A 27,731-nucleotide genomic window follows, 5' to 3' on the forward strand; every position below is an offset into this window, starting at 1 on the left:
TCAAAATCTATATATAAAAAGGAAGTATGATTCAAAACGAATTTGATACAAAAAGAGATTGGATTAATGTGCTTGTTAATGAACTATCAAATAAAGGAGTTAATAGATAGAGATGACACAATGATGTTTTCTGGTTCATCGTAATTGAGTTAGTCTAGTCAACATAAACCGTGAGATTTTCCGATATGATGTTTGAAATATCTTCAACTTTACACTATCTCACAATTTACCTTTAACAACCTAAAGACGATTGTGGTGCCTATCAACTAATTAAAATAGTTATGGGTCTTGTTAACGAGTGCCCCCAGGGCACTCTTTAAGCATGCTAAGTAAAGTAATTATTCTTTCAAAATTTAAAAGTTTTCAATTTCCAATGCACTGATTACACAAACTTTTATAAAAAGTTACTATTTTAGGTCCTTAACCAGTGCCCCGGGGCACTAGTTAACATTTCCCAATAGTTATTTTGTGATCTTAATATGATTTTGATCAATTTGATTTCACAATGACCTGTCTCTTCCTCTCTCTATACATGTTCAAATTCATATAAAATATAGTTATTAACTTACACACGTATTAAAAAAAGCGAAAAATTAAACACACGAGTGACCGTCTCAAATGAAGAGTATAATTGGAAAAGAAAAAAGTTAAACACAAATGCATATTGGTTATGGTTTTACCTTTTGAACGAACATTCTCCTCCACTCTGATTCCTCTCCTAAATTTAGCTGCGCTTTCTTCTGAATCATCACAATTCAACTTTCATTTTCCAATCAATCAACAACGATCGTTTAGATTGCACATCACAACCCATGTCGGTGAGTTTCTTCCTTCCTTCCTTTTTCTCTGCAATTATTTCTTATACTCAAATCATTTCTGTTTCTTATAAACTTTCAATTTTCTTTTACATTGTAGCATTTCTTTATATCTTCGGATTCCGTTTTGAACGGTACATTACAACTGTTTTATTCATCTCCAGTTTTTGTATTTACTTTAATGGATTATACAATTAATTAATCATAATTAATGCAAAATTCATGTTTTTGAAGAATTTTTTGGCGCAGAAAATGTGTTCCTGTTGACAAATTCATTCTTTCTAATAAATAATAATGAACAAAACAAATTGTATAAATTTGATTTGATTTAGAATCCTAGATTGTATCTATTTGATAAGTGACCATCATTGATTATTGATAAAACAAGGGACTGAGTTGATACGCGTGTTTATAACGATGTTTTTATTTGTAAAATTTGTTGGTAGGTTTTATCAAGCATGGAAGCGCCTACCGTTGACGTGGATCTTTCGCCTGCGAGGATTGAAAATGAGAAAGGAGGTCCGATGTTCCATTGTGATTTGCATGATACGGAAGTAGTTCACAAGTTGGCTCAAATGTTTCTGCCGGGTCTAGCTTCTGCTTGTGTTGATAACACAACTGGCTTCAACACACCTGGTTCAGTTGCGGATGGTTTGAGGAAGGAAATGATAGATTTTCTTACGCTGAGAAGTGAATCGTTTGTTGCTGAGACTGTTATCTTGGATGATGGTGCGGATGGTGGAGTGTCCGATCATCCTTTTGATATTATTTCTAGTTTTGTTGACGATTTTGTAGATTCGAAGAGGAATTTATTGAGTCAGGTTTCGGGATGGCTGCTTAGCGATAAGAGAGAAGATAAAATAGATGATTTTGTTCAGGAGATGGAAATGAATGGTTTTTGGTTGTTAGATAGACGAGAAAAAGTTGCTGAAAATTTGCTTAAGAATGTTGACTTTAAGAACTTGTTTCATTGCAGCGCGAGTTTTGTTAACAAAGACGAACTTGTTGCCCATGTTGATAATTGTAACTTCAAATCTGTGACCTGCGATAATGAGGGATGCAATGCGAGGTTTAGCGCGGTTCATTTGAAGGACCACGATTCACATTGTCCTTTTAAGATAATTCCATGTGAGCAGAAGTGTACAGATAGCCTTATGAGGCGTGAGATGGACAGGCACTGCATAACTGTTTGTCCGATGAAGCTTGTGAACTGTCCTTTCTATGCTGTTGGTTGTCGATCGGCTATTGCGCAATGTATGGTTGGAAAACATTGCTCAGATGATCTCAATTCTCACTTATTGCACTTGCTTAAAGGCATCCACAAGGATGCATCCGGTGGAGATCTTAATCGAAGAGTAGAGCAAATTGTACAGGTTAGTCGATAAAAACCATATAGATATAGAGTATTTATCTTCACAGTACCACATCTGTTATTATTCGTTCTAGCAGAAGCTTCAAATAGTAGCTTTAACTCTGCGCGTTTAAAATTTTATCAAAAAAAACAAACATGTGCTAGATAGAATTATTTTAAAGTTTAGCCATCCAACATCTTTCTGCTTACATTCTTTTTTTTTGTTAGTTCATGAACCATTCTGAACTTCTAAGTGAGTTGTCAAATATCCTTGCAAACTATTTTCAGTTTAAAAAGAGGTCTTAGTGACCAAGACCTCTTGTGGGGATGTAGAGGGTTGGTCAAATTCCTGGCAAAGCAGGACATGTAGTCCCAAAAGGCATAGACTCTGTAAGATGGTACCACTTGACCCTGAGCTCAGTTAGGATTAGTTTGTAGTTTATGGTAGCTTTAATAGATATCTAGGAAATTATCCAATCCCAAATCAGGATAGTCGTCATCATCCAAAACCACATTCTCTCTTAATCGATGGTATCATCATTAATAGGACTAGTAGGAGGAACATCCAAGCTGTCACCAACAACACTAACACCAGGGGCATCTTCTCCAACATCAAGTAAGATGTCTTCATCTATATGTTTACTATCATCTACATTCTCAACCCATTCATCTCAGAATTGATCTTTTCATAGTTAGCTGATTTCCTACCTTCCTTCTTTTTTGGCCAACCTTGAATTAGTCATTGCATAAACTATATCATATGGTTTTCTACTTTAAAGGGTTCATTTTTTTTATTGTGGACCTAAACAAATTATAAATGAATTAAAACAAGATGCCTGGGATTTTATCGAATAGAATACAATTTTTTCATAAATTTGGAATTTTATCCTTTCAAAGATACTTCAATTCCACTCACAACCGGATGAACTACATGTTAAAATCAGTATACACGTGAACCACTCCAATTCTGGATCTGCATCTTAACAAGAATCCCACCATTGTGTTGGTGTTTTAGTTTTAAGTGTGAGTGTAGCAAGCTGACCACCAGAGTAAGGATATCTCCATTCATAATAATAAATGGAGAATGCCATTTGGAAATACACACAAAAAAAAGGATGTGGGTCCTACCATTGAGTGGGTCCCACCATCATTAATTATTTTTTTACCTTTTATGCGTCTTTATCTCTTCAAATGGAACAAATGGAGAAAGACATAAATGGAGAGGATCTTAACTCTGACCACCAAATAGTTCAGTTTTTTCTTTGAAATCTTGAAGTCAGAGCACTTTTTACAGGTCTACCACCATTCTATCCAAAGATTCATACATGCTCTCTGGAACTTCATTATCAACAGTGAATCCAGGGCCATAATGCAAGATGGGGTTAAAGTAAAGGCATGCAACATGCAATGACCTACGCGCTATTTATCCCGTCTTTCATCAATGGTTTTCCATATGAGACTGTAACTAAGAAGGGGAAAAATAAATTAGATTTCAAACAACGTGTATAAATATCAACCCCCCAAAAAAAATGTAAGGTTACCGTCTATCGACCCCATTGAAGCCTGATCAAATCTTCTCTTTTGATCAGTCCATCTCTTCATAAATGAACGCTGTGACTGGTTTCTATTCCAAATCCACCATGTACAACAATATAATTAGGGGAAAAGCACCACTCATGCAATTCACAACATTTTTCCTGAACTCCACAACATTTTTCACCACTATAATGCATGATGAGAAGTATCTGCTTAATTTGAGTTTACAGATATTAAATTTCTTTGATTTTGAAAATTGATACACTAAAACTTATTTTAGATCAATCAGGACAGTGATTTAATGCCATTGACTTTATGACTTGGCAGCTATTGAATTTCTTTGCTCATTTTCTTCCAAGCTTACTATCCTTAATGGCTCTTTGGATTCGTATGTTATCTTGTTTCATATGTTAATTTCTGCTGATCTTAATCCTAAGTGAAATTTTTGACGTACTTAATTTCTAAAGACAAAAATGATCATTGCTGTTCATCAATTTGTTGCTGGATTGACATGCATTCTGGAGTTCATACACTGCAATTATGTACACACAATTTTTAAAAGCACACGTCATTGTAATAGTAATCTTTTGATAATTTTTCAAAATAAATATGTAGACACTAATGAGGCTGTGGCATATATATTGTGGCTACTCATGCTTATTTGAAACTTTACTACTGATACATGTATTATTATGTTTGGTTTTTGTGAAGTTTCTCACAAGATTTCTGCTTCAGATTGGTCAAAACTTTTGACCTCTGCTTCAATCAAGTACTCAATTTCTGTTGGATTTCCTTTATGTATTAGCGTATGACTGAAAAGTACTTGTAGCAAATACATTCATTAACAAAAGTTCTGAGGGATTGAATTTGTTTTTAATACTGAATTGTATATAGGCTTGATTTGCAGCATTTGTTTATATTTGGGAAGATGATACCTGATTTTTCTTGTCATAATCAATATTCGAATTATTTGTCTTATTACAGGCATCAACAAACAATAGGTTAGCAGAAGCTCGCGATGCGAGAGCTTTTAAGCTTATTGTCAGAGATCTTGAAGCTAAGCTAGGGCCTTTGGAAGTCAATCTCATAGAGAAAACTAGTGCAGAAACAGTTGCCAAGAATGAAGATAGTGAAGACATAGTCACTGAAACAAAGGACAGCACACAAACTTTAGCTTCATCAGATAAAGCTGAAATGAGTGCTACATTGAACAAGAATGTTGCATAGAATGTTGTGAATAATGAAGAAGTTGGTGAGCTTTAAAGTATAGCCACCAAACAAACATACTTCTGCTTACATTCTTTTGTTTGTTTATTCATGAACACCATTAAAAGTTTTCAAGACTAACTTTTCAGTTTGAACTTCTAAGGAAGGTTGTCAAATATCACTGTAACTATTTACAATATCAAAAAAGGTCTGTGAGAAGTTGGTACCACTTGAGCCTTAGCTCAGTTTGGATTAGTTTCTACTTTCTAGTTTATGAGAGCTTTTCTAGATATCTAGGATGTTATCCAATCCCAATTCATGATAGTCATCTTCATCCTCAACCTCAGTTTATTCTTCATCAATGGCATCATCATTGATAGGACGAGTAGGAGAAACATCCAAACCATCACCAACCGACATCTTCATCTTCTCCAACTTCAAGTACTATAGCAAGATGTCTTCATGTATATATAAATATGTTCATTATCCTTCATATTCCTAACCCATTCGTCTCTTCATAAAAATAGTTTGTGATATTCTACATTCTTTCTTCATCATCCTCCATATGATATTTTGCTTAAAGTTTTTATTTTTTAGCATGTTCAGCATGCACATGGGCATAAATTAATTTAGAACTTCAACAGGAAAAAAAAAATCAAAGCTACTTGTAAAAATGATCTCAGAACCATGGTCAATGTCTCAGACTCAGTTTTTTTTTTCTTTCCCAGATAACAAGCCTGATGAAAAACACTCGTTTTTCTTACTTCCAACAGACTATAATCTATCTATCTATCTATACAATATAAGAAAAGGTTAGTCTCTTTTAAAGACTATAATGCCCTTATTGTCACGTGTCATCACTTGAGTGAGTCTTCCTTTCTTGGTTACTTTCATAATAGACTCCACATTGATTATCTATACAACTAGTTAAAAACCTGTGTATCCGCATTGGTTTATAATGCCCTTATTGTCATGAGTCGTCACTTGAGTAAGTCTTGCTTTCTAGATTACTTTCATAATAAACTCCACATTGATTATCTATACAACTAGTTAAAATCCCGTGTATCCGCATATATTTAAAAAATAAATAGTCTTAATCTTACCAATTTCATTTGATAAATCATACAAAATATTTGCATCAAATTGATAATTAATAGTAAACAAAAATTTATACTTTCAATTTGTAGGAAATAAAAGTTAAGCATTTTATTTTTTTGTCCATAATCAATCATAAGAAATTACTCAAACTCAACAACAACAACAACAACAACAACAATTTGTCAAGAAAAAAAACTACAACAAAGAGAATTCTAACTTAGTTTCACAAATTGTCCTAAATATCGCTACACTTTGGTGACTTCAATTAAATTAGAACCATTTTTGTTGACAAATTTAAAGTTCGACACATCTCCAACATGACAATGTTTATCCCACAAAATACATCACATATATGACTCGACAATGAGACAATGATCTAATTTCTTGAATTACCATTAAAGAAATGTTTGTTTCAAGCAATTAGATGCCAACAAAAATTGTATATATGTTATTTTGTTTCAAATCCCTTTGCCATATCTTATCCGAAATCAAATCCCTTCTTTTCTATTGTCAATTTTAGCTTCACTTTACCTTCACCTCATGTGTCATGCTTCGATTGCCAATTTTACATTCATTTCAACATTAGCTCTTTTTATCAATCACACACTAGTTCATATAATTTTCCTTTACCATGCCTTATAGAAAATCAAATCCCCTACCTTCTATTTCCAATCTTACTTTCATTAAATATTAGGATTTTAAAAGTATGATACATAACTACAAATGAGGAAACTAAAAATTCCAATTTAAAAAGATAGTTTTTAGAACATAATAGTAACCGAGGCGAATCAATATTTTATTACAACTACAACACTCCACAATGGTTCAATGAGTGCATCAAATAATTATACAACTACATAGCTACGCTTTGATCACGTGAGGTAGACATTTTAATGCCCCTAACTAATTCCATATCAGCACTCCACTTTGCAAATCAATGTTGGAGACTATGCTTCGCTGAAATTTTGAAATTTCCTTGCAAATTTCCAGCATCAACAAACATTAAAACTAAAAATCCTCTATTTTCTCTACTTCAAACCAACTCCTAATATGGATCAAATCAGAATCCATACAAAAGTTACCAAAGTCTAGCTAGAGTGACCACAACAATCAAAACACAATAAAGTCATGTATCCAAAATTATTAAATGACTTCATCAAGTAAAAGACTATGAAACAATACTCAAAGCTAATGATTATTAAGTAGATAGACATTTTATTAAACATTTATAATGCATTTTATCCCCTTACTAAAGAAGGAGTTGAAGGCTACAAAAGAGGAATGAGCTTTGGTAAGGATTAAAGCAGAATTATGTATTTCCGGAGCGGGTTAGTTGAAGCAAGCTTAGGGATTACCACCAAAGAAATTTTGCCAAAAGGATATGAAAAATTCAGCAAATTTTTGGGGAACATTCGTTCTTTCTAATTTTGAGAGATGTGGAAATATGTCGGAGTTTATGTTAACCACCGTGGTGTGCGTACAAGCAATAATGGCCAAAGAAAATATCAATGTAGGAATGATAATTGCAAATGATTTGCTACGACTAGGTAATGAGAAGAGAGCCATATTTCTTTTGGGACATTGTAGCTTAGTCAATGCTTTGTGTAAGGCCGCGCATGGTAAAAGCAAACCTTCGGATACGCAACAAAGGAAAGTAAATAGTATTGACAAGGGATGGTTCAAGAAGCTAGAAGAACACCAAGTCCCAAGACAAGAACTTCAAGATAGAAACATTCCCCACTTCGTGGGCATGAGAGAATTTCTTAGTGCTTAGTGGGATGTTTTTAGTGCTTAGTGAGAGTGGTTATTTTACTAAGTTACTAGAGAGAGTGTAATAATTATTTTATTACCGGTAAGTATTAGTATTACATTTTACCTTTAGGCGAGTAATAACATTTTGGGTTAGAATAGAAATGGGTTAGGCCCATTAAGGATTGTGAGTTGAGCCCAATTAAGTAAAGCCTATTTAAACACTAGTGTTAGTAGAGAAATAGGGTTTTACCAACATTTTCACATTTGGGAAGAGATAGAGACAAGAGAAGAGAAAGGGTTTGAAGGAGGAGAGCTAGAGATCCAAGCTTTGGGAGCTAAAGTGAAGCCTTAACTTGAGTTTGTGAAGAATTAAGGTAAGGGGGTTAGTCTTTGATCATAATCACTTAGTTGTAGCTTCTACCCTAATTTTCTACATAAGTGCTTATTTGAATAATTGATTATTTGTGAAATTAATTGTGAAATTCGTGCTTATGTTGTGATGCAATGTTTGGGTATGTAAATTGAATGTTAATTGAGTTGTTGATGATGAAATTGCAAGCTTAAATCATGTACATATGTATGCTTTGTGTTTTACCCAAAAATTGTTGATATGAGATGTTGTTGTTGATGTTGTGAGGTGTTGTTATTGATGAATGGAACCTTGGGTAATCATAATCTTTGAGCTTGTGATGATTTGTGTTGTTATTTTTGAGGTTCATGAAATGGGTCAAATGGTGAATTTTGTTAGGAGAATGTTTTGGGTTAAATTTTATATCAATTTGAGTGTCTTTTTATGTTTGGAAATGTTTAGACAAGCCTTGGGACCAAATTTGGGTTTTAGGGTGAAAATGGAGGTTTTCCCGAGACTGAACTGTCACAACTCGCCACCGCGCTCGCGAGGCGAGTTGGACGCGAGCAAGGAGGGCTCCCTGGAGCTTACTCGCCTCGCCTCGTTTCTGTTTTGATTTGGGTTTTTGTGTAAACATGAAAGTTTTAGATAATCTTGTTATCTTTCCAGAGGCTTTGGTTTGACTTGAAAATGATTTTTGGTTTTTGAGTTATGATGGAAATACTCCAAGGGGGTCTTAGAGAAATTTTACGAAAAATCCGCATAACTATTTCTAAGTCGACCCAAACCTTATGGATTGTTTCCAAGCTTCGAAACTTGAGTTTTATGAGTTCAATTAAGGTGTTTAATGGTATTTAAACTATGATGTGATGGATCTAACTTGCTTTGATTTGAAAATGGAAATTTTCTCGAAAAGTGATAAAGTGAGACGAACTTTGTGATTTTTATGATTTCGTCGTGTTTGGCCGGTGAAACGCCCAAGTATACTCTACTGCACTTATATGTGGCCTAGAGATATACTTAGTTGAGACATTGAATCTCATTTGCTTGGTTTTGAATTATTTGTCTCAAATATTTTTATGTTGAACTTGAGAGACGAACTTGTCGAAAATGGTTCTTTAAATCCAATTACCTTATAATTCTTTCGTGAATGGTTGTATATGATTAATTGATGATATGTGGATGATTGTGGATGATTGAATATGATGTTTATCATGAAATGATGTGTTGTGCCATTATACTTGGTTTATGAAAAGTATATGGAATTGTTATGATATTGGGTAAGTTGATGTTGATGTGTGTGATGATGACTCTTATGTGGATTGTGATTGTTGTATGTGTGGACATGTATACTTGATAATGCAATGTTGATGAGCTAGTCAATGTAATTGGAGGTGTACTTTTACATTGGTGATTTGTAAGAGAGGAGGTGTACTCTTACATTTGTTATGTTGAAGTTGTGCATTGTCGGGTCGTTGTTGTATGTCCATGCATCATGATCATATTGAGTCATATGTGAAATGTAAAAGAGGAGGTGTACTTTTACATAGGTGATTTGTAAGAGAGGAGGTGTTCTCATACATATGATATTTTTGTTGCATCTTGGGTGACGACCTTGAGGAGATTTGGTACCACATGCATATATGTGTCGAGTATAGGCGCATTGCATATTGAAATGTTATCTTGTTGTTGCATGTGAATGGTGATTGTTGATGATAAGTGTGTTTGATGAATACATACTTGTGACATTTGGAATTGATTGGTGGATGAATTGTGTCATAATTAAATATGTGACTTGTTGAATTTGTACATTGGTGAAATTTGGTGAATGTTCTGATTGTGTAGATTGGTGTATATGTACATTGGTGAATTTTGTTGATGGTTGTGAATAATTGAACTATGTTCTAATTGCATGTCTTACTTGCTTGTACTTAAACACTTGGTGAACCTATTTGATGATAGTCACTTTGATAATAATGATGAGGTGAGAATTGTATACGTATATACATATGATGTGGTGATTTCCTTGATAATGATGATTGCTTGCTTATAACCTTGATAATGATGAGTTGTAAGTTAAGTATGCTAGATGAGTAATGAGGTGAGTAATATTTTCATTGATGTTGATAAATGATGAACTCTTGTCGATGACTTGAATAGAGATTAAATATGTCTGTTATGCTATGATAATAATGTGATAGCTTGAGGTGCAAGTAATCGGGGATAATAATCATGTGATGCTAGCATTCTAGGAGGGATGGTTATGTATATGTGATATGTATGAATCCTTGAATGCTTATGTTTTCATATGTTGATTATGATTAATGTAAAGCTTACCCTCAGTGGTTTTTGCCGCCTACCGGTCTGTATGGATGGGTAGACGCTGTGCAGGAGTAGTTGCTTTTGGTGAGTGCTTGGATAGCGGGAGCTTTCTCCATTATCATTTGGAGTCGTAGGTTTAGACTCTGATTAGGGTCAGTGTCTTTATGTTTTGTTGGATTCTGTTTCTTTTATTGTTGAAGTTGTCCATTTGATTAGGACTTGGAAGATTTATATGTTGATGTATTTTGACCATGGCATGTATATGTTGGAGTTATATGATTCATATCTGCTGCGACTGTTGAGATATTATATATATATATATATATATATATATATATATATATATATATATATATATATATGGGGTTTGCTACAATAGACCCACCTCATTTCATGAAGGTCTATTTTAGCAAGGTGCACCTTTTCACTTGGACATAAATGGCCATGCTTTTGTTTTTTGAGAGATAGAAAAGGAAGGGACAAAGATGTAATTCAGCTTTAGTCTTTAATGTTTTTTTTTTTTGTTTTTTAACTGAAATCATTTATGGTTTTTATCTCCTTTTTTATGTTCTTCTCTCTCTCTTACGGTCTCTCTCTTACGGTCTCTCTCTCTCTCAGTTGCAGATTACCTTCTTCTATTCTTCTTCCAAGTTTTGTGAATTGCCATCGCCACCTTCAAAACAAGTTTCCCTAATCACAAAGTTCATGGCAGAAACAAAATTCATTGAAACCCAATTGAATCCATGATAAAAAATAAAAATTTCAATACTTTTAACTGACATTGATCCAATTTTTTGAATCAAACTCTCAAGTAAAAAAATTAGGGAAACAATAAGTAAAGAATAAAAAAAAAGAATTTTTGTTCTTATTTCAATCTGAGTTACAGGATCCCACATGGGTTTAAGGTTGTTTGAAGAGATATAATCAATGGTGGGTTTCAACCGGAATTCATTTTCGTCATCGGAAGTTCAACGTTGTTGTTGTTTTTTCGTTGCGGCACTAAAAGGAGATTAAGGAACTTATAGGTGTAAAGGCACTACTACTGATAGGTACCATTTTGATTGCTAAGTTTGAGTGTGGGCCTATGATTTATCTTCCTGCTGTCCACTCCTAATCCCCCCAGAACATAATAGGAGCATATAGACAATGTCATACAAGCTCAATAGCTCATACCAAATCCAAATACAGAGTGTGTGAAAAAAAGATGCTATCTAATTCCATCCACTTTATACTACCAATCCAAATATACCCATGATTTCACCACAATCACTAATTTTCTTGACAACATAATGTGTAAAATGAAACAAATCCTTGAAAAAAATTGTCAACGTGAAAAAAATCAAATTTTGAGAGTAAATCAAAGTGGAACAAAGAATGGCGAGAGAAGAAGAATAGCAAAAGAGAAGGAAGAAAGAGAAAGATGGACTCTGTAGATCTCGTAAAACTAAAATGAAAATCTAACATTTAATTGGAAATTACATTTGTATCCTTTAGTATTAATTTTCTCAAAAAACAAAAACACGGACATTTATGTCCAAGGGAAAAGGTGCACCTTGCTAAAATAGACCTTCATGAAATGAGGTGGGTCTATTGTAGCAAACCCCTATATATATATATATATATATATATATATATATATATATATATATATATATATATGCATGTATGTTTGAATTTTGAATTTTGATGTTAGACGTAGCGTCTATTTCTTGAATATTTGTTATATTCGCGTGTTTTTATCTCTTTAATAGAAATAGGGCGTTACAGGAGGCAAGGCCACTATCCATGTATGAGCATTGCCAAGGTAATAGAGGGATAATGGAACACCGACATCATCTTGCATGAATTGAATTCAATCAAAGGATTGCTAAAGAAGTGGAAGAGTTCAACCAAGAGGAGAACCAATGAAGGAGCAAGAAAGGAGAGGTTATGAAAGTTGGCTTGGATTATTTAGTATTGAGCCCACATTTGACCATGGCACTTCGGCCGAAGGGAATGCTTAGTTTCTAGGATTATGATAGACAAATGTGTCAAGCTCGAGATGCTAAACAAGCGTTGAATGTGAGGCAACCAATATTTTTATTTTTCAGTCATTTCATTTTTAGTCATCTATTTTACATAGCCACTCCATCTCATAATTTCTTTCTTTTACTTGCTAACTTGTGACTAGGTGCATTATTTTATATGAATTGCATAACTTTCCCTTTCAAAAATCTAAAATTTTGACTTAGACGTGGATAATTATTCCAACCATTGTCAGTAGAGGGCTAGCTTACTTCCGAAGTTCAAAAGAACCATAACTTTTGGAGCTTGCTGCAGAAGATACTCAAAAAAGTGACCATTACAATTCCGTATAGCATAACTAGTGAGATTTTGAGCCAAATATATATTCCAATATGTTTCTACTTTTTTCTTACATTATGAGTACCATGTTGGATTGCTATTTTTGTTTGAAATTTTGGTCGTTCTTTACGGGCTATCGGTTGTACTGTCATACACACGAAGCATTTGTTTTTGGTAACTAGAGTCTTTTTCAAGCCATCATGAATTGTTATTTTATATATATATATATATATATATATATATATATATATATATATATATATATATATATATACATATACATATATATACATACATATACATATACATATATATATATATACATATACATATATATATATATATACATATATATATATATCCTTTGTGAAATCACTTTGAGCTTCCATGCATTAATATTTTCTTGGTTAATTTTATGTGATTTTACATCATGTCACAAGTTATGAACCCTATTGATTACTAAGGGTTCTCTTTGGAATTAGCAACATATTAAGTTTGGAGTGGGGTACTAGTAGAACTTGGTTATCAAAGAAAAAAATTGAAAAAGAAAAATTTAGATAAAACATCAAAATGATGGTCTAAAAAAAATAGAAAATAAAGAGACAAAAACAAAAGTTGAGTCTCTTAAAAAAAAGGAATAAGTAGTTCTACTAGTGCCCAATTGTTCTTAAAACTAGCTCAAAAATGAAAGTTAGTTCCTCATAAACATTGGTTGTGACACAAATTGTGAATGAAGTTATAGGTTTGGATGACAAGTTTTTTCAAATAGGGAATCCTTAGGAACTAACTCCAAAGTGTTTATTAGCCTACTTTCTTAGATGTATCTCACATCAAACTCATCCATGTTACAATCTTGAAAAAAACCTCTATATGTTTGTGTGATGATATATACCTTAAATGTCTGTTTAAAATTGCTTCAATCGCACAACAAGGTACAATCACATGACGAGAGTGTAACGAATGACTTTTAATAGAGATAAACATTATACCATTGAAAAACTTATTCTAAACACAACAAGGTAGTGGGGGCAACATTATAGCAATTCAAGTCAGCATTGAAATATTGATTTACAGCTATTCTCTACAAAATCAAAACTAAACAAATAGATATATAATAAAAAATCCATGAACTATTCTACATACAGGATCATAGTTACTGAGGTTCTACCATCAACGAGGACACCAATTCTGATTCTTTTGGCATAGTTTATGGTTTCATGCTGGTGATTTTTCTAAGCTGATCTCTTTTTTGTTAGGAGAAATCGTTGTTGTTAACCTATATTCATGAGTTGGCACATGGCATAACATCTCCTAAATCCTAATTCCAATATTATAAAATCTAATAAAGACCATCCAGTTCAATGTGTGATTGTGAACAATTGTAATGCATGATGAAGAACCATAAAATAAAAGCAACAAACAAATGAAAATAACACAACAACTTCTAAACTTGCAAATTGTATTAATTAACAATGATCCATGAAGTCTCCAACAGTCAAAACAAGCATCAAATACAATAAATATAAAGTTGGGGTTGAATTTAATACTCAAATTACTTAGCATAACATCTAAAACCTAGTCTAGCTTTAAAATCAAGGTGATATCAAACTCTCAATGTACACTTTTGATTGTACCCAACGGGATGTGGGAATCTTGAAACTATTTATAGCATCATTTTTGGAATCGTAAACAAGCCACTTCGAATTAGAAAACTCGTCAGACAAGAGCAGCACAAGGTTGTCATCCTCAGAAATGTATATTATATTGGCATTGTCGTAAAAGTAGACAGGATTGGAAAAGTGAGGAAGTCGGATCAATTTAATCCAAGACTCTTTATTTCCGTATTCCTTCATAAGCCAAACATCATTAAAAGATTTAGAATGAGAAAATATGCACAAGCATTCCCTCATAATACCCAAGGTCAAGTTAACTGGCATTCCAAAATCAGGCTGTAAAATCTCTTGGTAAGACTCTTTCATCAAATCAAGAGAAACAATAATGTGGGAGAAATTACCAGACACATTAGAACTCGCAACCCAATTAACAGTGCCGCTGACAATTATTCCCGACTCACCATAAGGGATCATCACAGAAGGAAAATCATTAATCTTTCTCCATGAATGTTTGCCCAAAGTGTGAACGTTAACTTGAGTTTTGCAACCATTTATGTGATAGCCATCATATTCAAAATCATAGCAAAAAACAGAAAAAACCTTGTAATTATGAATGAAAGGATCATAGCCAAAAGCATATATAGTGTAACCATTTACTTGTGGAATTTCTAAAGAGGGTAATTCCTTGAATTTTCTGATGGAAGGGTTCCAAAGAAGAGCGTGACATTGATCAATTGCAAAACAAAGGAGACCGTCGCAAGAAGCAATGAAATTATTGGAATATTTTGGATTAATGGAAGAATACTCGAGTTGCATCGGATTAGTGGTGAAAATAGAGTTTAGTGGAAGAGAATTGAGTTGATAAGACATTACATTTAACTTTTTGACGGGGCTCCATGCGGTTGTGATGAGGTGTTTGCGTTTAGTTGATAAGCGGAGGTGTTTCATGGCAAATTTGGGATCATTTGAGATTAGGGTTTTCCAGGATTTGCAGACGCATCGGAATTGCAGAAGGAACTTGACGGGGAGTTGACATAGGATTTCAGCGATGAGATCCAACGGAACATGAGTCGCCGTTGCTGGATGAATTCGGTGCCTTGTGGTGGTGGTGGTAGTTTCCATCAGTCTTTGAATCAAAAGAAGATGCGGCAGCAGAAGTTTGAAGAAGGAACCTACAGAGGATTTCAGCCACGAGATCCAACGGAAGTGTTATGGTTTCGATGATGGTGGTGGTCAGTCGCTGCTCTTGGTGGCGGTATGTTAGTCAATGAAATCAATTTGTTAAAACTCAATGAATAAGCGATTTGTTGAGGATTTCACAAACGAATTTTTTTATTTATTTTTGGATGGAGACAAGCGATTTGTTGAAAGTATTGAGGATAAATAATTGTAGTGTGCGATTTTAATTTCGTTTATTGATCCTTTTCTTTTTTTTTTTGAATAATTTTAATGATCCTTTTTAAAAAAAATTTCTTTAGGGTTTTTTTAAAGGAGTTTAAAAGTTAATTATACTATCGAAGGTAACATTTGGTAACATGTAACAAAATAATTTAATTGAATGTCATAATTGTTCTAATTAAATTCATAATATTAGTAATTATCATAGACATGGTACTGTACCATATCATATTATATCCATGACATCGACCTTGATATTGTAACATGACATCGACCCGGCATAAATTTTGATCTTTTAATTGGAATGAACAATAAATGCAATTATCATTCAAATTTAAATTACCCAACATTCTCCACAATATACGTTAATTGGTGTATATTCCCATCGTTTTAAGGGGGCACATGAGAACCAAACTCCTTTATCATGCAGGAAAACTTCCTGTAACTTAAATCAATCAATGGCATGCAGAGTCAAAACAATTAACAGAAAATACTCCAAATTACACGTGATATACACAAAGCTTATTCAATGTTAATGAAAATGTACCATCTTTAATGCAATTATATTATGATAAATTATGGTTGGGAAATCTGATTTGATTTTAGAATATTGATTTTAGAATAATTAGGGAGGGGCGCATAACATATGGCAAAAAATCATTGAAGGAAACATATTAGGCTATAGATGTGGATGAAATTAAGTTAACTGTTTCAATTAGGTAAACTATTATTTGACTTTATAATTGCAACTTGTTAGGGCGATTTGTTTAGCGCGGTTGTTCCTTTCCAAAAAAATAGCACCTAAATTGCCATGATAGTAGGAAGGATTAAATTGCAAGCATAGTAATATAGGGCGGGGTAATAACATGATCCATGAAGTCACCAGCAATCAAAGCAAGAATGAAACAAAATAAATAACAAAAACAAAAATGAACATAAAGTTGGGATTGAATCTCAGACTCATACTCAAATAACATAGTAGAGCATCTACATCCTAGTCCAATTATTAAAATCAAGGTGATATCAAACTTTCAACATAGACATTGGATTCTACAGATCTCAAGTCTTGAATCTTGAAACTCTTTATGGTATCATTTTTGGAGTTGTATACAACCCACTTCAATTTAAATTTCTCTTCGAAGACAAGCAGCGCATGGTTGTCCTCAGAAACATATAATATTTTGGTAAAACTGCCAAAGTAAGGAATATGAATCAATTTAACCCAAGACTCTTTATTTCCGTATTCCTTCATAAGTCAAACATCACAAAATGGATCAGAAATAGAAAATATGCACAAGGAAAATCTCTCAGCACATCCAAGGTCAACCTACCAAGATTTCTATGATCAGGTAGCGAAATTTCTTGAAAAGATTCTTTCCCCAAATGAAAAGAAACAATGACAGGCAAGCCATAAAAATCATTAGAATCAAGAAACGTCAACCAATTAGCTGTGCCACCCACAAATATTCCAAATCCATATTGATAATAACTAGTAGAAATTTTAGGAAAGCCATTAATCATTGTCCAGAAGTCAGTCCCCAGAGTATGAACTTGAACTTGAGTTTTCCAAACGCAGGGACGACACTTATAACAAAAAACACCAACAACCTTATGAATGAAAGGATCATAGCCAAAAGCATATCTAGTGTAACCAAATTGTTGGGGAAGTTCTAAAGAGGGTAGTTTCTTTAATTTTCTAATGGAAGGGTTCCAAATAACGGCAAGATGCTTGTTAATTGCGAAACAAATGAGACTGTCGCAAGAAACAATGAGGTGATCCATACAATCTGTATTAATGGGAGAGTAATCGAGTTGTGTGGCAGCTTCAGATGTGAAAATAGAGTCAATTGAGTAAGACATTACAGATAACTCTTTTCTTGAAGAGTACCATGAGCTTGTGACGAGGTGTTTGCGTTTGGTTGATAAGAGAAGGTGTTTCTTGACGAATTTGCGATCCTTTGAGATTAGAGAATTCCATGACTTGCAGACGCAACAGGTTTGTAGGAGGAACTTGACGGGGAGTCTACACATGATTTCAACCACGAGATCAAACAGAATATGAGTCACCAGTGATGGGGGAAGTTGTTGCCTCTTGTTTGCGGTAGTTTCCACCATCAGTGAATGAGAAGAATAAGAGGGTGCATCGTCATCGTTTGAGAATGGAGAATTCCAAAACTTGACTTGAAGTGAATTACTATGTGTTAGGGTTTCGGTGGAGGTGGTCGCTCGGTGTTGCTTTGTGGTAGCAGTCATTTCTTCTTGGATCAATGAATCTGAAATTGGTGGGGATGTTAGTGGCGGCGTTTCCTTCATTGGTGGTGGCGGCGTCAAGTGAGATACGATAATGTGTGTGTGTTTGTCTTTGGTGTGTCTAATACTTTGAGGTAATTTTTTTATCTTTAAATTAAAAAATCATAACATTATGACCCCTTTTTTTTGGTCTTAGATGAAGTGTTAAGCCACTGAAATTAAAACTCACACACAACTGTGAGGTTCTGGGTTCGAATCCGGGTCACGACGTCCGGCCTTGCAATTTCGGCATTTGTCAGTTGAGCTAGGATTTCTAGACACATTATGACCCTTTTTAAATGATTTTAAAAGGCACATTTTTAATTATGAAAAAATTATGTGGTATTTAATTAAGATTTTTCTAACTTAAAAAAAATTGTGGTATTCAATCAAGATTATTTGTAAGTTAAAAAAAGTCATGTGATGTTCAATCAAGACTCTTTTTCATTTATAAAAAGTCTTGCTTCTCCCTCTCTCTCGTAAAAAAAAATAATTTAATTAAAGAATTTATTTTTAGAATACTGTGAAAGAGAGTGTGTTATAATTCTACAACGTCATTTCAACTATTTTTAAATCTTATGATGTAAATCCATTGAATTCCTAATTTTAAATCTAGACAGTCTTTTAAAATCTCTTACAAATCTCTAAAGTTATTAAAATCTTGCAAAATCTTTTAAAATCCCCAAGACTTTTTTAAACAAAAATTGTCCTTTAAAATCTCAATTCAAACATCCCCCTTAATAAATTTTTATTTTTAGACTTAATTGTATATTTTGGTCTATTATGTTATGTTTATTTTCGATTTTAAGTTTTTTTTTTCAAGAAAGTTAAATTAGCCTACTCAAAATGGCACCAGAGAATCGAACCTGAGACCTTGAGAAAGAGCACACTCCCAAGTCTCAAGGCTATGCCATCAGACCAACCCAAGCCGGTTAATAGTTTTGTAAAAAAAAATTTGATTTTTATTTTTTAAAAGTTTCAATTCGGTCTCTTATATTTTAAAAGTTTCTAGTTGGTTCAAAACGTTACACGATTGAATAATTAGTTCATTCTGCCACATAATAATGAGTTTAATAAAAAAAATGTTTTAAAAATGATTTTTATAATTTAGTTAAATTTCAGCACTGATATTCTCAACTTGGATGTCTAAACGGTCAAATGATGGAAGAGACTAACTTATTTCAATATGAGTAATGTTTTGGACAAACTTAAAACTTTTAAAACATAAAGGATTATCTTGAAACGTTTAAAACATAAATGACCAACTTAAAATCTAAAATAAGCATAAGGGATCAAACATGCAATTAAGCTTTATTTTTATAATGTTCAATGGTTTTAAAAAAATATTGGTTTAATTATTTGGAGGATCTTGAACTATTTGAATTTTTTTATTAAATAGTTTATTTTTTGATATCCTGCTTCTCGAACTTCATCAATAACTTAACATAATTTTCTTCTCAAATGTTGTCAATTTTGTGATGGATACATCAATTATTTAATTAATTTATAAAAAAACATTTTTTTTTCTTAAATTTAGAATCGGAGGAAATAATAGATTTAATACCCATGTGCTTAACAAATATATATATGACACCCATAAAGAAGTACTCCAATCCCCCCAATGCAATGTCAGGTGTCCCACACCATCTAAGTCTTCTTACATCAATGCAACATTTTCCACAAACCCTATTAGGTCCAAACTCACAAACAATCTTTTTTTTTTGAGAGATCTCACAAACAATCTGAATTCTCCAAATAATGAAGTTTACATAAAAAAGGTTTGAATTCATTTTAAAAAAAAATTACCTCAAAACATTTTCACATTCAAACACACTTTTAGAAAAATAAATTGGGCAACAATTTGTTCTTCTTTTCATAACGAGGAGGTCTTTTTTTGGTGGTGACTGAGATTTGAACCCCAGACCTTGCATATATTATGTATTGTTCATACCAACTGAGCTAAGCTCACGAGGACATAAAAAAGAGGTCTAGCTGTAAGCAAATGTGATAGTCATTAGGTAAAAAAAGAATAATGCCATCGATTACAACCAATGTATCACTTTTTAAATTCGAAGATTTCTTTTAGGACCCCTAAACGTCTTTAAGGCCTTACAAAATTTCAATTTTACCCATATTATTAACGTTCGAGAAATACATTTCGAAGCATCTGGGAGTTTATCTCTTGATCGCTAGGATTCCAGAGTTATCTTTTGGATTATCTGTTTTATATGACAAACATGAAGGAAACTTTTAGTTGCTTTAACATAAACAATATTACACAGGTTAGACAAACACTATTGACATTATCCAGTATATTTGTCCCAGTTGAGCAACAAAGAACATCAAAAGTTGCAAATATGAAGAGTAAACAACATGATGATAAGAGAATGAAGGGTGAAATAGAAAAAGAAGCAAGACATTGTATTTTCATCATCAAGCTTTGAATCACAAGAAATAGTACACCAAGAAATAGTGGCATCAATAAAAAAAAGTCATTCATATCACCCAGACGAAGAGCAATAAGCTAAGATGTTACTAACCAAACAAGTAAAGCCATCAAACACCAAATTACAACACTACTTCCAAACCAAACAAGTAAAGCCGAAACAATATTGCATCCATTTTCAAAATCGAAATCTCTGTGTACGCCTTCCATATTCACAGTTGAAATACAATTTAACCCATCGACCCTCCGCAATGTGATTTCTCTATTTCTATAAACAAAGGAAACACTCTTCAATACTAACAATATTTTTTGTAATTGATTGACAATCATTATTCAACACCATGCATCAAAGATGATTCCATAAAAACTTTAATTCACACCAAAACTGTACTATAACAGTGAAACTTCATCTCTATATGACAGTACAAGATTACATTTAACCTTTTGCAGTTACTCCCAAAGTGTTTGTTAAGAAAGATACATAGCTAAAAGCTTTGATAGACCATTATACCATATAACATGAAAAGATATATTGCACAAATGTCCTAAATCCGAGAGGAAACCCTTCCATCAGCATAAAAGTGTTCCTAACTGACAGTTTCATATTCAATTACCACGACAATGAATATACCAGCATGTTCCACATCTGTCCAATTAAAACCGCGGCCTGCATGATTGTAACTGCTCTTAGCCACTATGCATTGCAAACTAGTCTCCACTAAAAATAAATTTTCCTTATAGACTCAATCAATCAACATAGCTTTATGGACATAGCTTTTTACAATGGTTCAATAGTCACTCATTTTGAAGAGTCGTCTCTATGACAACGATTGCTTCAAGTTTAGCTTCCAAAACAAGAACCATCTAAAATTAATAACATGCAGGGAAAGCTCAACCACTGTTTCAAAAAAGTTGCAGCTTGCTGATTGTTAAAAGAGTTACTAGTAAAAGTGATAACGAAAGAGGGAAACATTATAGAAACTGAAATCAGCATTGAAAACTGATTTACCACAAAGGCATGAGCATGACATACATTGCTAAACGCCTTGATAGAGCATTCCTCAAGAGCTATTTAAGAAAAATTCTTATGTGCAAAAATTGAATATTCTTAAATCGAACACATCACAATAGTAGTATTATAACATATTCCGTTTGGTCAGAAGTTGATTTAACGCAAACATTATTTAATTTTCATGTGCATCAGATATATTAACAAACGTACTAGTAGTCACTTGGCATAACATCTAAATCCTAATTCCAATACTATAAAATCAAATCGGCACCAACTAATTCAATGTGTGATTGTGAACAATTGTAATGCATAATGAAGAACCGTCAAATAAAACTAACAAACAAATGAAAATAACACAACAACTTCTAAACTTGCAAATTTCATTAATTAACAATGATCCATGAAGTCTACAACAGTCAAAACAGGCATCAAATACAATAAATATAAAGTTAGGGTTGAATTTAATACTCAAATTACATAGCATAACATCTACAACCAAATCTAGTTTTAAAATCAAGGTGATACCAAACTCTCAACGTAGACTTTTGATTCTACCCAACGCACAGTTGGAATCTGAAAACTATTTATAGTATCATTTTTTTAATCGTAAACACGCCACTTCGAATAACAAAACTCGTAAGACAAGAGCAGCACATGGCTGTCATCCTCGGAAATGTATATTTTCCTTGCATTTTCATAAAAGTAGACAGGATTAGAAAAGTGAGGAGGTCGGATCAATTTAATCCAAGACTCTTTATTTCTGTATACCTTCATAAGCCAAACATCATTAAAAGATTAAGAATGAGAAAATATGCACAAGAAATCCCTCATCATACCCAAGATCAAGTTAATCACGAGCATTCCAAAATCATGCTGTAAAATCTCTTGGTAAGACTCTGTCTGCAAATCGAGAGAAACAATAGCACACAAGAAACATCGCAACCTAATTAACGATGTTGTTGACAATTATTTCCAACTGAACATAAGGGGTCATCATAGAAGGAAAATCATGAATCTTTCTCCATGAATGTGTGACCAAAGTGTGAACGTTAACTTGAGTTTTGCAAGCATTTGCACAAGATCTATCATATTCAAAATTATAACAAAAAAACAGGAAAAAACCTTGTAATTAGGAATGAAAGGATCATAGCCAAAAGCATATATAGTGAAACCATTTTCTTGTGGAATTTATAAAGAGGGTAATTCCTTTAATTTTATGAGGGAAGGGTTCCAAATAAGAGCAAGACCTTGATGATTTGGAAAACAAAGGAGACCATTGCAAGAAGCAATGAAATTATTGGAATATTTTGGATTAATGGAAGAATACTCGAGTTGCGTCGGATTAGTGTTAAATATAGAGACGAGTTGAAAATAAATGAGTAGATAAGACATTACATTTAACTTCGTTAAGGGGTGGCATGTTTTTTTTGGCTAATTATGGTTCTCCAGGATTTGCAGACGCAACGGAATTGCAGGGCGAACTTGACGGGGAGTCGACATAGGATTTCAGCCCTAGATCCAACGAAACATGTGTCATCGGCGCTAGGTGAAGTGGTGGTGGTGGTAGTTTCCATCCATCTTTGAATGAGAAGAAGCAGCGGGGCGGAAGTTTGAGGAGCAACCTACACAGAGGATTTCAGCGACGAGATCCAACATAACGTATGTATTATAATTTGTATGTGAGTTTCTAAATTCAAGATCTAATTAAAAAAAATTGTCAAAAAAAAAAAACCTAATTAAAAATCATTTGAAAAGTTTGGAATTTAATTCCAAAAATTTAGTTTAAGGACATTTCTACAAACTAAAAAATTTACGAATTCAATTACCACAAAATTTAGTTCAATGAATTACGTTTTTTAGTTCAATAAGCTTCTAAAAATCACTAAATAATTCAAAGATCTACAAAAAATTAATGAAAGTTTTTAACCATAAACAGATGAACCATAAAGTCGATGTTGTGATAAAAGTGAGCCTCAACACCTCATCATAACTATACAATGGAATCACTACATCCCACGAAGTAACTTATGCCTTGTAAACCCACTATCTCGTTTGCAACAACGAGAGTAGCTTGGGGACAACGGTTTTGAAGTTAATTGAAGCCCTATCTAAACTAATCCGCAATCAAAGTTCATTTCCCCCTAACATGTACTAGAAGTCACTCAATTGTGATCATTAGATGCATTCAACGTTGATCCGTGAATCACATCAGATTATTCGCTTCATCTATTCAATGATAATAGTATTTTCGTCAAAAATACAACGCTCTTGTGTCTTTAAATACGGAGTCTACACCTTTGGAAATTAACTTTTGAACATTAGAGCGTTCTCAGATATACAATTCTCCTCAGCTCGCACTATCATTCACCGCCGTAATCTGCACCATCCTTATCTCACTCCGACCTCTTCTTAGATCTACTTCAGATCAATTATGTTCATATGAATACTTGTTTATGAATTTTTTTCATTCTAAATGAAAATACTCACTCTGTAAAAGTTGGATGTAAAAATACTCTGAAATTTCTTTTGCCACCTGCTGACAAATCTGGACCATAATTATCAGTCTCTTTTGCAAAATGCATCATGTGTGCTAGTGGTATTCAGTCCAAAACTCCTATTAAAATTTAAAATAAATATAAAGACATCGAAAAGACATAAAACTAGTTTTATGAAAATATATTTTGATTGCATTTATAAATATCAGTCAAATAAAACATGTATAGTTTACAATCGGAATGACTAGTCTCTCTTACTCATATCAACATAGACAAAGATAAACATAAAACATGTCTCTCATAGAACACAAAGTTCAACAGAAATTGACAAACATGACTAATAACCGAACAAAGCTATCTCAATAAGATTTCCTTTCAAGATTTGATTTACAATCTGCCGGAGCTCATCACGACGTACTTGGCAAGTCTTGGCAAATACTCAAGATTGGAACATCCCTGAAAAAATATCGGCAAGTCCAATTCTTGGCTTCTATTCCTCGGCCATAATGCATGTACGCCAATCTTCTAAGTTTAATTTAACACCCCCAGCTTTGTTTTGTTACAACTCATAGACAAGCAAACTACTCTAAGGAGATTATTTAAGGTGCAAAAACATTCAATATGCTACAAGTCCATGAATGTACTGCTAAATCATTGACAAATTAAAAAGGCCGTACCTTAAAATTGTGAAATAGTAAAATAAGAGAATATATGTATTTGCTTGGACATTATGTTTTTAAGTTTCTTTCGACATTTTCCTCTTTCCAACTATGAAATTAAACCATGGAATATACACTACAAGTATAGCAACGAGATTAATCTTAACATTAACTGTCAAGGACAAATATAAGATAATTGAAGACATAACATGATTTGATATAACTAAAGCCCAACACTGAATCAACCTAGAACAAAAAAGATTGAGGTGCCAGCAGCAAATTTCTCGTTAAAATAATGTTAATTGTGGCAATTAACAAATTCTGAAGGATTAAAAGTAGAATTAGTCGACGAACGTATTTCACTACTGTCATGTCCATCATCAGAAACGTATCAAGTGAGGCATTCTGAAACATAATCCAATGAACAGTCATACGCAATAACGCTCTAAGTAAGAAAAGATGTGGCAAATGAAAGGTTAAGATACAATAAAGTGAATGAAAATCTGTAAATCTAGAAATAAAGAAAAAATTCAAGAGATTAAGGAAAAAGGCAAATAAAAAAGCTGAGGGGTGGTACACTGATTTCTGTTATATCTATAACAATGACCAAGTTTAGCTCCATAATAAATAGTCATGCAGCTTACTGACTATTAAAAGAAAGTCTGTAATAAAGTGAACTGAATCCTGCTGTCAACATATTTCCTTGCATAAGAAAATAAGCTGAATTCATTGATTTCCATTGAAATCCAATTTCATATGTTTCACAGTATTGATCCTTCCTAACTGTCAGAAGGCTACATATGTGAAAAAATTGAATATTCTTAAAACAAACACATCACAATAGTATTATAACAAACTAAGTTCACATCGAAGCTGATTTGAACCATACATTATCAAAATTGGCATAACATCTAAATTCCATTTTCAATCTTACACAATCAAACCATATAATGCAATGTGCGGTTGCACAGCTAAGAACCAATAACTCTAACTAACAAACTAATGAAAATAAATAACACATCAATTTCTGAATATGAAAATTTCTTTAACCATTAATCAACCATGATCCATGAAGTCACCAGCAATCAAAGCAAAATTGAAACAAAATAAATAACAAAGACAAAAATTAACATAAAAGTTGGGATTGAATCTCAGACTCATACTCAAATGACAAAGTACATCATCTACATCCAAGTCCAAGTATTAAAATCAAGGTGATATCAAACTTTCAACATAGACATTGGATTCTACCAAACTCAAGTCTTGAATCTTGAAACTCTTTATGGTATCATTTTTGGAGTTGTATACAACCCACTTCAATTTATCATTCTCTTCAAAGACAAGCAGCGCATGGTTGTCGTCCTCAAAAACATATAATATCTTGGTCAAAAAGTTACCACCAAAGTTAGGAACATGAATCAATTTAACCCAAGACTCTTTATTTCCGTATTCCTTCATAAGCCAAACATCACAAAATGGATCAGAAATAGAAAATATGCACAAGCAATCTCTCAGCACATCCAAGGTCAACATACCAAGATTTCTATGATCAGGCAGCGAAATTTCTTGAAAAGATTCTTTCCCCAAATGAAGAGAAACAATGACTGGCAAGTCATTAAAATCATTAGAATCAAGGAACCTCAACCAATTAACTGTGCCACCCACAAATATTCCATGTTCTATAGATATTCCATGTCCATGTACATGATAATAATACTTAGTAGTAATATTAGGAAAGCCATTAATCGTTGTCCAAAAGTCAGTCCCCAGAGTATGAACTTGAACTTGAGTTTTCCAAACGTCGGAACCATACTTACAACAAAAAAACAGCAACAACCTTGTAATTATGAATGAAAGGATCATAGCCAAAAGCATATCTAGTGAAACCATATTCTGGTGGAAGTTCTAAAGAGGGTAATTTTTTTAATTTTCTAACGGAAGGGTTCCAAACAACAGCAAGATGTTTGTTAACTGCGAAACATATGAGACCGTCGCATGAAGCAACAAGGCTATCGCAATAATTTGTATTAATTGGAGGGTAATAGAGTTGGGTGGCAGCTTCAGATGTGAAAATAGAGTCAATTGAGTAAAACATTACAGATAACTCTTTTTCGAGGGTCCGTGAGCTTGTGACGAGGTATTTGCTTTTGGTTGATATGATAAGGTGTTTCTTGACGAATCTGTGATCCTTTGAGATTAGAGAATTCCATGACTTGCAGACGCAGCGGAATTGTAGGAGGAACTTGACGGGGAGTCTACACAGGATTTCAACCACGAGATCAAACGGAATATGAGTCATTGGCGCAGCGAGAAGTTGCTGCCTATTGTTTGCGGTGGTTTCCACCATCAGTGAATGAGAAGAATAAAAGGGTGCGCCGTTATCATTTGAGAATGGAGAATTCCAAAACTCGACTGGAAGTGAATCACTAGTGGCGGCGTAGCTTCGTGGTAGTTTCCTTCATTAGTGTCAAATACTTTTTGAGGTAATTATTTTTTCTTTAGATTAAAAATTCATAATATTATGATCCATTCTAAATATTTAATAGATTTTTTCCCTAAAAAAAAAATTAATAGATTTTTATCTTTAGACTTAATCGTATACTTTTTTTTTTTTGAGGGAACTTAATTGTATACTTTGTCTCTTATGTTTATTTTAGGTTTTTAGTTGATCTTTTTTTTAAAGGACCAATCTGTTACAACCCCCAAACTTAAGGGACCTCTGATGTAATTTACCCTTGATCTTTTACGTTTTAAAAATTTCTATTTGGTTTATTATGTTTTTAAAGTGTATAGTTGGTCACTACCTGTTAGCCTGTAATTTCAACAGGCTCATTTAATGTGGTCAACATTCAGTTGACTTTTTACTTTGTAGCAATCGAAGGTGATCGTACCTGGTCAGAAGGAGACTGCCGGTGCTTTGAATGTGGTGGTGGTGACGGTGGTGGAATGCGTCAGACTGCTTCTTGGAGCGAATGGGGGGTGTGTACCTGCAGGCACTCCGACGCTCAAGTCAGTAGAGATCAGGGAGTATGGGTTTAGAGGAAGAA

General features: G+C 33.3%; 2 protein-coding genes and 2 pseudogenes across 2 annotated transcripts; 1 reads left to right on the top strand and 3 right to left on the bottom strand.

The window, feature by feature from the left end:
- Positions 1-670: 670 nt before the first annotated feature.
- Positions 671-5,163, top strand: LOC146955346 (TRAF-like superfamily protein). The gene is made up of 3 exons (XM_085721189.1): positions 671-818; positions 1,262-2,188; positions 4,687-5,163. Exons 1-3 carry the CDS (start codon positions 813-815, stop codon positions 4,927-4,929), a joined length of 1,176 nt encoding a protein of 391 aa, XP_085577315.1. The 5' UTR covers positions 671-812; the 3' UTR covers positions 4,930-5,163.
- Positions 5,164-14,214: 9,051 nt separating this feature from the next.
- On the bottom strand, positions 14,215-15,909 carry LOC146955347 (F-box/kelch-repeat protein At3g23880-like). The gene has a single exon (XM_085708740.1). The coding sequence runs from the start codon at positions 15,505-15,507 to the stop codon at positions 14,365-14,367; it is 1,143 nt and encodes a 380-aa protein (XP_085564866.1). The 5' UTR covers positions 15,508-15,909; the 3' UTR covers positions 14,215-14,364.
- An 886-nt stretch (positions 15,910-16,795) lies between these two features.
- Positions 16,796-17,913, bottom strand: LOC146955348 (F-box/kelch-repeat protein At3g23880-like; annotated as a pseudogene).
- A 7,800-nt stretch (positions 17,914-25,713) lies between these two features.
- LOC146955349 (F-box/kelch-repeat protein At3g23880-like) lies at positions 25,714-27,113 on the bottom strand (annotated as a pseudogene).
- Positions 27,114-27,731: the final 618 nt, after the last annotated feature.

The sequence above is a fragment of the Medicago sativa genome, chromosome 1 (genome assembly GCF_051527215.1).
Source record: "Medicago sativa cultivar Bolivia chromosome 1, Bolivia_mono, whole genome shotgun sequence".
In the NCBI taxonomy this organism is placed as follows: domain Eukaryota; kingdom Viridiplantae; phylum Streptophyta; class Magnoliopsida; order Fabales; family Fabaceae; genus Medicago; species Medicago sativa.

Coding starts and splice junctions, on each gene's coding strand:
- LOC146955346 (XM_085721189.1), top strand. Junction 2,189..4,686: donor GAGTAGAGCAAATTGTACAG/GTTAGTCGATAA, acceptor GTCTTATTACAG/GCATCAACAAACAATAGGTT.
- LOC146955347 (XM_085708740.1), bottom strand. CDS start 15,507: ATGGAAACTACCACCACCACCACAAGGCACCGAATTCATCCAGCAACG.